Source organism: Peromyscus maniculatus, chromosome 9, assembly GCF_049852395.1.
Source record: "Peromyscus maniculatus bairdii isolate BWxNUB_F1_BW_parent chromosome 9, HU_Pman_BW_mat_3.1, whole genome shotgun sequence".
NCBI lineage: Eukaryota > Metazoa > Chordata > Mammalia > Rodentia > Cricetidae > Peromyscus > Peromyscus maniculatus.
Window position 1 is genome coordinate 62,091,690 of NC_134860.1, and position 13,810 is coordinate 62,105,499.

Here is a 13,810-nt window from a genome sequence, read left to right on the forward strand (position 1 = left end):
AAGTAAAGGAACAAGGAGGAGCCATAGGCTATATGACCTGAGCATTAGTTCCAAACTCACACAGGCTCAAAGAAGAGCAGCTCACACCCGGCAGGCAGGCAGCCATCAATGAGACCTCTGTTACATTAGTGGGCCACCTTCCCAGTACCCATGTCTATGCATGGCTATGGGCGTGTGCACTTACATGGGAGGCAAGATCTTTCTTGTCCATCTGCCTGGCATTGGCAAATAAATAGCAAAAGCCTTAAGAAGGTGTTTCATTCTGTCATGCAGAATTCCAGTCCTCACTCAACATTTGAGGAACAAAAAGACTAAGTGACCTGGTTTTGGAGTCCTAAGACAGCTAATTTTTATTTCTTTCAATATGACCTGATGAGATACCAGCAAAATTTTCTGACAGGTGTGTGTGTGTGTGTGTGTGTGTGTGTGTGTGTGTGTGTGTGTGTGTGTGCATGTACATGCAAGCACATATATGTTTACTCTGGTTTCCTTTAGTATGAGTATGTGACAATGGTTCTCAACCTGTGGGTCATGACCCCTTTAGGGTCAAACATCACAGGGGGTCACCAAGACCATCAGAAAACACAGCTAGGGGCTGGAGAGATGGCTTAGAGGTTAAGAGCACCGACTGCTCTTCCAGAGGTCCTGAGTTCAATTCCCAGCACCCACATGGTAGCTCACAACCATCTGTAATGAGATCTGGTGCCCTCTTCTGTATACATAATAAATAAATAAACCTTTAAAAAAAGAAAAAGAAAACACAGCTAATTACATCATGATTCATAACAGTAACAAAATTACAGTTATGAAGTAGCAATGAAAATCATTTTATGGTTTTATCACCACAGCATGAGGAACTGTATTAAAGGTTGCAGCATTGAGAAGGTTGAGAAGCACTCCTCTAAGAGAATAGGTCAGTTCTTTTGTGTAGCTCGGTAGCTCTCCACAGTAGTTTTCTGAAGCAGGATCCTTCATTGAACCTAGAGCTCAATGATCTGCCTGTCTGGACGTCCCCATCTGGAATTCCAGGTGCACTTGATTGCCTGGCTCTTTAAATTGGCTCTAAGGACTGAACTAAGGTTCTCACGCTTATGCAGCAAGCACTTAGTAATGGAGCTATTTTCCCGCCACTCATATCCTCTATCTAAATTTCCCCACTCACCTCACTCATTCTACATTTTATTGTTTAATTTCACATTTGACTTCATGATTTTGTTTTTGATCCAAGGGCTAGAGAACATACAGCCAGTGTTGATTTGATGTGCACTTGATTTGATGCCTTTTGATGAGAACTCTGACTGCAGGGGCCACTCAAGGCCCAGTTGTAATTCAATAGAATTTGATTCTGCTGCAATTTCAAACAGAGAACTAAGATTTCAGTTCCAGTGAAGTTTTTGAGGGCTACTGTATCAGGAAAGTTCAGAGTTCACTATGTGCTACTTTATAATTAAGAGAGCTGCACTAGCAAAACATGGCCAGCCACATGGACCCTAGACACACTGTGTCCGAGGTTCTGTCTCAGCCCAGAAGGACCTACAGAGTCACAGAGCTCTGGAACGCTCATGTCCCTGGTGTCTGCAGGAGACTCTAGGTTAATCCTCATTTACATGTTGTTTGCTCACAAGTCAGTGAGGCCACTTGCCAGATGAGGAGTGTCCGGCCTTCTCCCCACATGGTTCTCAGTGTTACCCAATTGTTCAGGGCTCAGCAGCTCAGGGCCAGCATTAGCGGCTCCATGTGGCTCTTCCTGGCTGCTGCATGGGATGAATGAGTGATGCTAATCACTTTCCCTCTTCTCCTCCAGGATGACTGCAGCACCTCCACTGCAGATGAGGTGGACACCTCCATGACCACGACCACGACCAGTGCCTTCACCATCCAGGAGTATTTTGCCAAGAGGATGGCCCAGTTAAAGAGCAAGCCACAGGCCTCGACTCCAGGGCCTGACATTTCAGAGACCTCTGTTGAATGGAAAAAGGGGAAGAAAAAAGCCAAAGAGGCAGCAGGCACAGATGTGGAGAACTCTCCCCAGCACAAGGCCAAGCGACACAAAAAGAAAAAGCATGCAGAAGTGGAGATGGAGCCTATAGGCAAGAAGAGAGACCGAGCCAAGCTGCAGTCTGGAGGCCCCAGTGGGGATGAGTGTTCCGATGCCTCTGCCGGAGCTGCAGAAGATTGTGTACAACCACCCGACAGCCAGGATGATGCCCCAAAGTCCAAGAAGAGAAAGGCAAAGAAAAAGTTGCAAAGGCCAGGAGGGGTAGCAATAGACTCTACACCAGACAAGGCACTCGTGAAAAAGAAGAAGAAAGCTTCCAGATGACCTCTCACCAGCCAGGGCCTCCGACCTGTCAGCACACCACGGGGCAACCACTCTGGCCTGAAGTCAGCGCGGTGAACCCAGGCAGCTCAGCATCTTCACCATGCCCACAGGTTGCCAGCTCTCACCTGCTCACCACATTTCCCCCCAGTCACCTTCCTAAGAGAGCTGATTTGAATGTTCTAGATCATGACTTTTCAATAAATAAAATAAATTTCAATAAACAAATAGATTCTTTCTTATACACTGAGCCTTTCACATGAGTATTTATTCAAATCCATACAAATACAGAGGTGTGTGTGTGTATGTGTGTGCATGCGCACGAGCGAGTGTGTGGGTTTGCTCTGGTTTCCTTCAGTAACTGACTGGTGCTTCCTTCTGAAGGACTTAGTCTAATTAAGGGATTAAGAGGCAGTGACTTGGATGCAGATGGTTCCTTTTGTTCTGCAGCCAGCCATACATTTCTGCCAAGTGGGAATTACAAGACTGCATTCCCCAGTGAGGGCATTGCTGTGCTGTGCTTCAGTGTTGGTGGGCGGATGTTTCTCCTGCTGAGTGCTGGCCACGGGGATCCCAGGCCCCTCTCCATGACAGCACCAGTTGGGGACAGTGAGTGCCTGGCTTTCATAGGTCACCAGGGGTTCCTGCACTAGGTGTAGTCAGACTTACTTCAATCTCATGTTCCTTGAATGGATCCCCTACGATGAGCTTGTCTGTGTATAATGATCAGGAGGTCCCCAGGAAGTTCAAAGAATGGAGACGCTAAGGCATGAAGCTGATTGTCCTCTTGAGGGCAGGCTCTGCATTAGGCCTGCCTTATGGAAGCTCTTGCAAGTGTAGATATTTATGAGTAGACCAAGACACTTTTAGCCGTGCTCAGACCAGGTGCTGTTGCCTCATGCCCACATGCCATCCCCTTGCCACACACCCACACGCTTTCTAAGTGCCCCTGCGAGCCAGCCAACTGCTGAGCGTGGTGGTGGAACCCTCAGCCTGTGTCCTCTCTGCCATTCCCCTTCTTTCCTCTGCCTTCACTTCTTCTGTCTTCTTTCTAGCGCTCCTTGTGTTTCCAGTTCACATTTTCCTGCTTGCTTCTCAGACCCTGCCTCCCATCCTTCTGAGACAGCCTTGTGCCACTGGCCTTAGTTTTCATAGAACTGTCGAGGTAGTGGTGGGGACCACTCCACAGGCCTATGCCCACACTGTGATGTTTTGCCCTTGATCTTAATTTCTGGGGTCATGTGTTCCATGGGAAACTTGGCCCGGAGAGTCTTGAACTGGAAAATCCATGGAGTAGCGCTATTGTCTAAGAACGCTGATCAGTGTCAGTGGCTTCAGAAGACAGTCCACCACCCCAGAGAGGATCCGGGTGGACTTGGAGCCTGAAGCAATCTCCAGTTCTTTTTTTTTTTTATGCGCATTGATGTTTTGCCTGCATGTATGTCTGTGTGAGGGTACCTTATCCCTGGAACTAGAGTTACAGACAGTTGTGAGCTGCCATGTGAGTGCTGGGAATTGAACCAGGGTTCTCTAGAAGAGCAGCCAGTGTAGTGCTCTTAACCTCTGAGCCATCTCTCCAGCCCCCAGTCTCCAGTTTCATCAGGTCTCCCAGAGTTTAGAATCCCGAGCCAATAAAGCCCCAAAGGTTTTTTTTTTTTTTAGTTTTTCGAGACAGGGTTTCTCTGTGTAGCTTTGCGCCTTTCCTGGAGCTCACTTGGTAGCCCAGGCTGGCCTTGAACTCACAGAGATCCGCCTGGCTCTGCCTCCCGAGTGCTGGGATTAAAGGCGTGCGCCACCAACGCCCGGCTAACCCCAAAGGTTTTTAAAGTCACTTTTCCTTCACAACTTCTTGGCTTGCCCTATCTTGTTTGTGAAACTAGAGACCCAGAAGGGAGCAGAGCTGTATGAAAACTAAAGGATACAGATCTTACCAGTGCATGCATGCTGGCCTCTTTTGCCTTTTGATGTATTGAGTTTAAAGGTTTGTTTACTAATTTATGAATATGACTATGAGTGTTTTGCCTGCATGTATGTTACGTACACTACGTGCATGCCTGGTGCCCAAAGAAATCAGAAGAGGGCATCATGTCCCCTAGAACTGGAGTTACGGATGGTTGTGAGCGGCCATGTGGATGCTGGGAACCCGGGGGGGGGGGTCTCTGCAAGAGCATTAAGTGCTCTTAACAGCGGAGCCGTCTCTCCAGCCCCAGTTAGAGTGTTATGTTGAATTGAATTTCCTAGATTAGTAGAAAGGCGAGAGCCGAGGGCTGGAGCTCGGTGATAGGGAGCTTGCCTGGCTCCATCTAGAGTGAAGAGAAGAAAGATGGGGAGAAGACAGGAGAGAAGAGAGCCGGAGAGCCGGAGAGCGGAGTTGTTGGCAGGACTGGGAACATATGAGATCCATTTAGGCTAACTGGAGAGATGAATCCCCAGCAGCCACAGGCAAGTGGCTTCAAGTCACCTTTTATAGAGGGATATAGAATGTAATTGTAGTTTTAATGGGCTCCTGGGTGATTTTCGTCTAGTTTGCGGTGCTGGGGAGCAAGCATGGGCCTATGCTTAGTAACTGTCAGTCAGCAATCTTAAGTAGGTGGCTGAGAAAAAAGCATGTGCTTAACTCAGAGTGCTGTGCGGCCAGGGGCTTTGAAGGAGACACTTTCTCCAGAAGCCGCACCTGCCATGTTTTCCCACTGGTCTCTCAGACGGTGGTTGGGTCGGAGGGGAATTGGAATAATAAGAGAAGGACACAGGGAGCTGCATGTGACTGTCTGGATACTTGTAAAATCATCGGCACACGAGTCCTGCCTCTGCCCAGAGTTACTGCCCTAGGTAAAAATGCCTCAGTTCTACATCCTTCGTGGCTTTCCTCAGTCATTAGAGGAAATCCGAGTTCCCAGGAAAAGAGCAGCCCTCTGAAGAGCTGCCCCCCCTGCTGTCTTGCAGTAACCTTTTCTATGGATTTTAATAGACGATTACTATTACGCGGAGCCTTATGTGCCGGGCCCCATTCCAAGCACTTTAAATAAATCAACTTGTTAAGTTGTCATTTCAGCCTTGTGAGGTAACCTCATTCCTGTCCCCTTTACAGAAGAGCCTTTTGTGATGGCTGGAGATTTATGCTGCCCTGAAGCCCCATGGTGCCCTAGCACCCCCGCCACACCATCATGGGCCCCTTGGCTCTCAATACCAGCTTCACCCATCTTGTAGGCCCCTTGTGTTGCGTCGTTCCCATAGTTTGGTTACTTACCGGCGTGTGGGAAGCCGCTGGCAAACACCAGAGATTTCCACAGCGAACCCACATGAGCTGCACACGAGAATGTGCTCTTGGGTACATTTGAAATCCCCAAAGGGGCCTCCTTTCCACCTTGGCTCTGCCGTTGTTGGGAACCTGACTCCGGGAGCCTCTTTTACCCACTGTTGAAGACTGTGGTTAAAAAGGATCTTCTCCTCGGTAGGAGATATTGATGCTTTGGGAAGATAAACCCCAAACCGGCATTTGTTTTCCATGCCTCTGTGTCTCTGCTCACCTGTCCCCTGAGTGGCAGGAGCAGGCCGAGACCTGTTTGCTCGAAAGAATCAGCACCAGAAGAGTTTGCTTGCAATCTCTCCCAGTGATCTCAGCTCTTGGATCAGCAAGCAGTGGCTGTATTTAGATTTGAGTAAGAACTTCCTCCCCACCCGCCACCCTGTTTATCTCTCTCAGCTTCTGCAGCCGCTGCAGTTTGGAGCCTGTTGTGCTGGCACGGAGCAGAAGAGGTCAGATCGGGTGCCCGGTGTGGTGTGTGCCTTTATGGTGCACCATTATTCATGAGCAAATTAGTACCGTGTCCTAATAAAGGAGCTGACTAACCTCGCATACAGTCTGTTTAGGAGATACTGCTTATGTTAAAACGACACACACAAGCCCTCCTGGATCCAGCAAGAAGAGAGAAAGGCAGACAGGGGCATTGGGTAAAGAAGGGGAACAGAGAAAGCTGGCCGAATCAGAGTTCCCCAAGTGGCAATGGTTGCAGTTAGGGACCGGCTGATGATGGACTGCAGGTCTGAGTTCAGTTTTCATGTAAGCCTAAGTCACCGTGTAAGGAAGCCTGCAATAAGTTCTTTAACTGAGGGAAGGACTTGGTAACTAGTTACATCTGGAATTTTCCACACTGGATTTCCTTGGAAAAGTGAACATTGATGCCAAAAGGCAATTATTGTAAATATATTTCTTGATCATCGACTTCAGGCTTCAGGCTGCTCATGGTGGGAGAGCTGACCCACAAAAATCTACCCACACCCCTGACTTCCCAGTTTGTCCTTTAGAGCAGACCAGTAGATCCTGAGATAATCCCATTGCATGCACCCAGACTCCAGCCTCCTCTTCTCCAGCCAAGCAATGTTTCATTCTGAGAACATCCATGTCAGTGATCCAGTCGGGCTGGAAGCTTCAAGAAATTCTTTGCCAGCCCATTATTTAACCTGCACCTGGGAGTCAGTTTGTCCTAAAATCTCTGTATCAACATCATTTCTAGCCGATAAACTGACCATTGTTCTCTATGTATTCCTTCACACATATTACAACAGGCATCAATCTTTGTCATCCCCCCATCCCCACCCCGCTCCGGAGTCCGGAGTCCAGAGTCCGGAGTCCATGTGAATACGAGAGCCCAGCTACCCTCCAGTGGCCATGTCATAGCAGGTCGGCTGAGTGGTCAAGGATGGAAGGAGCAAGGGAGGCAGCCCACTCCATCCACTGCCGGAGACAACCCTTCAGCTGGAAGGGACCAAGCCAGCCACTGAGGTGTCTTGTTAAAATGTCCAAATCAGCTTTACAACGTACAGCGTTTAGGTGGTAAGTCGTCTGGGAGATCATGGCCCAAGAGTGGCAAATGTGTCCAGTTTCCTTCGCCTCTCCTCTTTGGGCCATTCTATAATCCACCCCAGTCTCCTCCCCACCCTTGCCCTCCACTTGGAGTGGGAGGGCTTCACACACCCTGAGTGTTTGGGGGTTCTGTGCTATTCTTCCCTCTCCCCCTCTGGAGATGCTCCTGGTCTGTTTCCACTGCATCTGGACAACTCCTAGCTCTGTCTGCATCTCAGTGATGTCAAGCTTTTAATCTACCTCTCCAGATGGCCTTTTCCACCACCCTCAAATTCTAGGGATCGTCAAGGAGCTCTTGCTCATCTTTTATGGCTGCCCTCTGGACCTGCTGCTGTCATAGGAACCACATGCACCCACAGATAGTGACTCTGTTATTGAGGGTTTTCAGCTGCTCTCCCCTGTCCTCCACCAATGTGCATAAAGCAGGCCTGTCATGGAGCTCAGAGCATAGCACTCCTGCTGGACCCCTCTGCCTACAGGCACTGCTCGGCATGCATCTGGCCTTGCTTTCCAATCTCAAATCTCTGGGACATTCTCCCCTGTGCCACGGCTCCCTACCTCTAACTGGAGTCACTGAATGGAGGCCCTGAGAGACCACTGTGTGGAGTTGTGAAAGTGAAGCCTGAGATTCTGAGAAGACCCCAAGATGCTGGAGATACCAGAGCTATGAGACATCTGACGAAGAGAGATGTATACAGGAAGTGAAACCAACCCAAAAGAGATATATGTTACATGCAGCAAAGCTGAGAGGCAAAAAAAAATTAAGCCCTTTGCAATTGAAGTCCCACTCAGTGAGCATGGAGTACAGTATTTGGTGTCTGCCCTGATGGATTCCTGTTTTGGTTTGGCCCAGTGCTTCCTTACTATGCTCCTCTTCCTCCCCTTTGGGAAGGGAATGTATGTTGGAGCTATGTAATTTGTTTTTTGTGTTTCTGTTAATTGTGGCATAGGTCACAGTTAAGAGATTGCCTTGAGTCTCAAAAGAGACTCTGGACTTTTAAATGGCGTTGAGACTGTGGAAGACTATGGGGACTTTTGAAGTTGGACTAAATACATTTTGCATTATGATATGGCCATGAGCCTATTGGGGGCCAGGGAATTGATTGTGGTGGTTTGAACAGGAAATGTTCCCCATAGATTCATGTGTGTGAAAAGAGTTGGTGGTGCTGTTTGGGGAGATTATGAAACCTTTAGGACATAGAGCCTTGCTGGAGGAGGTGTGTTACATTGAGAGTCTGTAGTCTTACCCCACCTCCAGGTTGCTCTCTCTGGTTCCTGTTTGCAGTTCAGATGTGATCTCTCAGCTTTCTGCTCCTGCTGACATGTTTTCGCTACCATGATGAAATTGTTTGGGTTTTTGTTTTCTTGTTTGTTTGTTTTAGTTTTTGGTTTTTCGAGACAGGGTTTCTCTGTGTAGCCCAGGCTGTCCTGAACTCACTCTGTAGACTGTGCTGGCCTTGAACTCAGAGATCTCCTTGCCTCTGCCTCCCGAGTGCTGGGATTAAAGGCGTGCGCCGCCGCCGCCGCCGCCGCCGCCGCCGCCGCCGCCGCCGCCGCCACCCAGCTTCCATGATGAAACTTTTATCCCTCTAGAAGCATAAGTCAAATAAACGCTTTCATATGTAAGGTTTTTGTTTTGTTTGTTTTGTTTTGTTTGTTTGTTTGTTTTTTCACAGCAACAGAAAAGTAACATATATACCCAGTGTATGTGAGACCCACTTTTCCCATAGGGCCTTCCTTGTGACTCACCTGACCACTGGAACCTCATATGACTCCTCACAAGCCCCTTTCCCTCCAAGTCTCCTTTCCTGGGGGGGGGGCAGAGGGATTAAATGAAAATGGAACCTAGCAAAATACCTAACAGCTGGCCAGAGGAGAAAATGAAAACTAAATACTTAACTGTGACAAGGACACAGTACACACTGTTCAAAGCAAGAGTGAGTGATTTCCTGAGTGGATCCCGCATCCACCGTAGACTCTGGGAGACGTCAGTATAGGTTCACTTACTGTAACCACCACTTGACCCTGGTGTGGGCAGGGGATACTGGGGCAGCAGGGTGAGTGGAGAGCAGGGGTGCATGGGAAATCCCTGCCTCACTCTTAAACCTGCTGTAATCTCTAAGAAAGCCATCTCTAAAAGCAGAAGTGCCTCATGAGAAGATGGGGGCCCAGTCATGAGTAAGGCAGTGGCCATGCTCTTGGCACACACAGGTGGCCAAGGCCTGGAATGGGGAGTTCTGTACAAGGTCATTATCAGGGCTCTGGAGCTCTCAGGCTCTGATGATGATCATGCAGGACTGACGAGCTTAGGATGAGACGCTGAAGGGCGTGGTCAGGTCATCCTGAAGCCAGCTGAGTCCCAGGAAGGCTTAGGGCTGGCCACTGGAGGTGGTAACCTGTGAGCAGGCCCTGGGGCAGGGCTGGGAAGGGCTTACGTTGACTCAGACTTCTCAGGTGACAGGCTTCGAGATCCTTCCCTTGCCAGGGACTCCAAGGCAGCCCCAAGTCAAGCAAGTTGTTGCAATTTGGCTGGGAGGGATTGCAAAATCCTGCCGTGCTGGGGCAAGGCACTGCCCATCTGAGGTGAACAAGTGATGCTAAGTGAGCTGGAAGAGGGAGAGACTCCGCTGGGGAGCTTCCAAAGCAGGATCCATCCACAGCTCCAGCCCCGAAACAGGAACTCCTGCTCACCTCACACGCCTAGCTGATGAGTCCAGAGGCCACCAGTATCTCAAGTGTCAGGGGAAAGTCGACCACATCAGCTGTTCCCCCAGATGCTCAGACGTTTCTGATCACGAGACAGCTTAGGATACTCTGCTTCGTTTTTATGTTTTATTTTTATGTGTGGTCATGTGGTCATGTGGTCGTGCAGGTGTATGTGAGTGTCTTCAATCACTCTCCAGCGTATTACTTCAAAGATTTATTTGTGTATCTGTGTGTGTGCCTCTGTGTGTGTGTATGTGCATGTGTGTGTGTATGTGTGTGTGTGTGTGTGTGTGTGTGTGTGTGTGCATGCATATGTGCACACACCTCATGTTCAGGGACCAAAAATAGAGCATCAGATATCCTTTTCTCTGTCACTCTCTGCCCATTCCTTTGAGGCAGGGTCTCTCCTACCTTCTCAGCAAGACTGGAAGCCATAAGCTTCAGTGATACTCCTGTCTCCATTCCCTTCCCCACAAGAAGCCCAGGTTACAAGTGTTTTCAGGGCTCCAAACTCTGGTCTCCATGGTTTCAGGATTTCGAGTTCTTAACGGCTGAGCCGTCTCTCCAGCTCTCCATCTGCTGTTTTGAGACAGGGTCTCTTACTGAAGATGGAACTAACCAGTTCGGCCGGCCTGGCTGGCCCGTGAACTCCAAGGATCCTTCTGTCTCCACCTGCCCAGCACTGGGGTTACAGATGAGCGGCCACTTGTTATGTGAGTGCTGGGAATCCCAACTCAGGACCTCCTTCTTGCTACTGAACCACAGCTACATTTAGTCTTGGATTGACCCAGTTTAGTTCCTGTGGGGGAGGTGAAGTGCTTTCATACCAACACAGCTCAGTTCACAAGGAAGGGGAGAGGCGCAGACCTCTGTGGGAAGATGCCAGCCTAGGTGCTCACTTACCCATTCCACTAGGCTTCGGGCTACAGCATTGCCAGGGACTGTGGGCACAGCTGCCAGAGACCTGGCCCCAACCCTCAGATGCTCACGGTTCAGTGAACTGGGTCACAGAAGTTGAGAGTTCTTCATCTCATGCATCCACACTCAAGAGGAAGCTGTCAACCTTAAAGGGTTTTGCAAGCCAAGGAGTGTCCGTGTGCACCTTGGGCAGCAAAAGCGGTGTGGGTGCAGAGGCAGGAGTCGTCCCTCGGTGCCAGCGAGCTTTGGGCTCCTCCGAGGGAGGGTGAGAAATGGAGACCTTCAGCTCCTTCACTGGAGCCATGGCTTCCCTCGTGGCTCCTGGATTTCAGAACCGGAGGAAACCTATGGAAATTCACCAGAGAAGGGCAAGTTGGGGCAGTCATTTGTTGCAAGACCACTAAAGACAGGAGAGGGACCAAATGGCTTCCTGGGACCTCTCCTGTACCCTGCTGGCTGGATCCAATCTCTCTCTCTCTCTCTCTCTCTCTCTCTCTCTCTCTCTCTCTCTCTCTCTCTCTCTCTCTCTGTGTCTGTCTGTCTCTTTGTCTCTCTGTCTCTCTCTGTCTCTGTGTGTATGTCTATCTATCTGTCTCTCTCTCTGTCTCTCTCTGTCTCTCTCTCTCTGTCTCTCTCTGTATTGCACATACCCAGCCAAGCACATACATGTAGGCAGAGAAGGAAGTCAGGTGCCTCTATTACTCTCTGCTTTATTCCCTTGAGACAGGGTTTGTCACTGAAAAGAGCTTTCCATTTCTCCTGGGCTGACTGGCCAGAGAACTCCCAGAATCCACCTGTCTCCAACCCCATCTTCCCAACGCTATGGTTACAAGCATGTGCCACCATGTCCAGATAGTTTATAGGAATTTGAACTTGGATTCTCACACTTGCTCGATAAACAGTCATACGCACTAAGCCAGCTCCCCAGCTCCTCTGTATCACTCATGTTGGTCACAAGCCTATGAAAGATGTCTTAGATTTATCAAGGACTTCAGCTCATGCCTTCTGCACCCCAGTGTTTGCCCAGGTTAGGGTATCCAGGAAGGACAGTCGACATGTCTCCTCACCACCCTTTATTGACTTGATGCTTTGTAAGTATGTTCTAATTTATCCTCGTGGCACCCAGAGGTAGGTAGTTGTACCTCTCTGATTCTGGATATAGAAGGCAGGACAACTGCTTGATTGACAGTTTCTCAAAATTCTTCAGCTAGCAAGTATGTAGGCCAGGACAGGAGCCCACATGTACACGGTTTTGAAGTTGTCACCATGTGGTCTATGCTCTAGAGACTGCCAGCTGTTCCCTAGGTCATGAAATGTAGGCAAAGGGGGCTGGAGAGAAAGTTGAGTGGTTAAAAGAACTTGCTTTTCTTGCAGGGGACTCAGGTTCTCTCAGCACCCCCAGCACCCACATGATAGCTAACAACCAATTGTAACTCCAGTTCTAGGGGGTCCAACACTCTCTGCTTCCCTCCATGGGCACGGCACACATGTGATATACCTGCATACATGCAAGCAAGTTCTCATACACATTATATAAGTTTCTAGAAAGCATTACAATAGCTTTCTTTGCAGCCCCACTTTTTAATTTTATATGGGAGTTGAGAGACAACTTTATTAAGATAAATATACATCCACATAAATGAATAAAAATATATACAGATGTACATTAATTCAAATAGATACATCAACTTTAATTAATAGACAATATATGTAGATATAATAAATACATTGATGAATGCACAATATATACAGATGGATGTTAATTAAAAAAGCTATGTCTTCATTAATGAATATAATATATAGAGATGTGAGTTATGACACATGTGGATGGAAGCTGTAAAGGAGTAGAGTTTTATGTGTGTATTTGATGTCAGAGTAGTCTATGGTAGATGATCTTAACTTTACAATGTTAGATTTAATCCCCACATAATCATAAAGAAAACAAAGATCCATAGAAGGAAATGAGAAGGAAGTCAGCACAAGCTCCTATACAAAGTCAGCTGATCATGAAGGCAAGTGCATTGTTGTTGGTTTTACTCTACTTTTTGGGAGGAACCCACCATCCAGCTCCTAAATAAATCATTCATGGAGGCTTGTTCTTAATTATAAATGCTCAGCTTTAGCTTGGCTTGTTGCTAGCTAGCTTTTCTTAACCTAAATTAGCCCATCTATCTTTTGCCTCTGGGCTTTTACCTTTCTCTTACTTTTATAAATCATACTCTTACTCTGTAGCTTGCTGTGTAGTGGGTGGCTGGCCCCTGGAGTCCTCCTTTTTCTCTGGCTACTTCTTCCCCCTCCCAGATTTCTCCTCTATATATTCTTCCTGCCTGCCAGCCCCGCCCATCCTTTTTCCTGCTTTGCTATTTTCTGTTCAGTTCTTTATTAGACCATCAGATATTTTAGACAGGCACAGGAACACAGTTTCACAGAGTTAAACAAATACAACATAAACAAAAGTAACACACCTTAAAATAATATTCTACAACACAAGTGCCAGACCACCAAGCTGTGTCCCCAGCCCTCTTTTCACATTTTCATTTGAGTCAGGGTCTCACAAAATGGCACAGCTGGCATTGGCTCAGATTTCTTTTGATTAATACCAGCATGGCATACTTTTCTCTATCCCTTTGCTTTTTTATTTTAAATGAATGCTTCTGCCATTGCTATAAAAGACAAAGTGATTGATGCAAAACACTGAAACTATGTGCTTCCATGGAAAAGTCAAAATAGAACTTAGGATACAGGCCCTTCTGCTGCATGCTGTCCTTGCTTTCAGTCAAGGCCTGGCTCTGAATGTTTCTGTTGAAAAGTCAGCTGTTGTTGGGGTGGAGGCAGGGAGTGCCTTTCCACATGACTTGGCATTTCTGTCTCGCAGTTTGTCTTTCTCAATACACCTTCTCTGTTCTGTATGTTTAATGTTTTAACAATGATATGATGTGGGGAGTTTCTTTTTTTCCTATTTGCTGTTCTGTATGCCTCTGGTATACAAATGGGCCTCTTTT

The 13,810-nt window shown here is 47.9% G+C and overlaps 1 protein-coding gene across 2 annotated transcripts in view; it reads left to right on the forward strand.

The window, feature by feature from the left end:
- Nucleotides 1–2,564, forward strand: part of Pinx1 (PIN2 (TERF1) interacting telomerase inhibitor 1) — a 61,713-nt gene extending 59,149 nt beyond the window's left edge. For both annotated transcript variants that reach the window (XM_006995978.4, XM_042285006.2), the window contains exon 7: nt 1,805–2,564. In XM_006995978.4, coding sequence (XP_006996040.2) covers nt 1,805–2,323 — 519 coding nt within the window. In that variant the 3' untranslated portion in view covers nt 2,324–2,564. The remainder of the gene's footprint in view (nt 1–1,804) is intronic.
- Nucleotides 2,565–13,810: the final 11,246 nt, after the last annotated feature.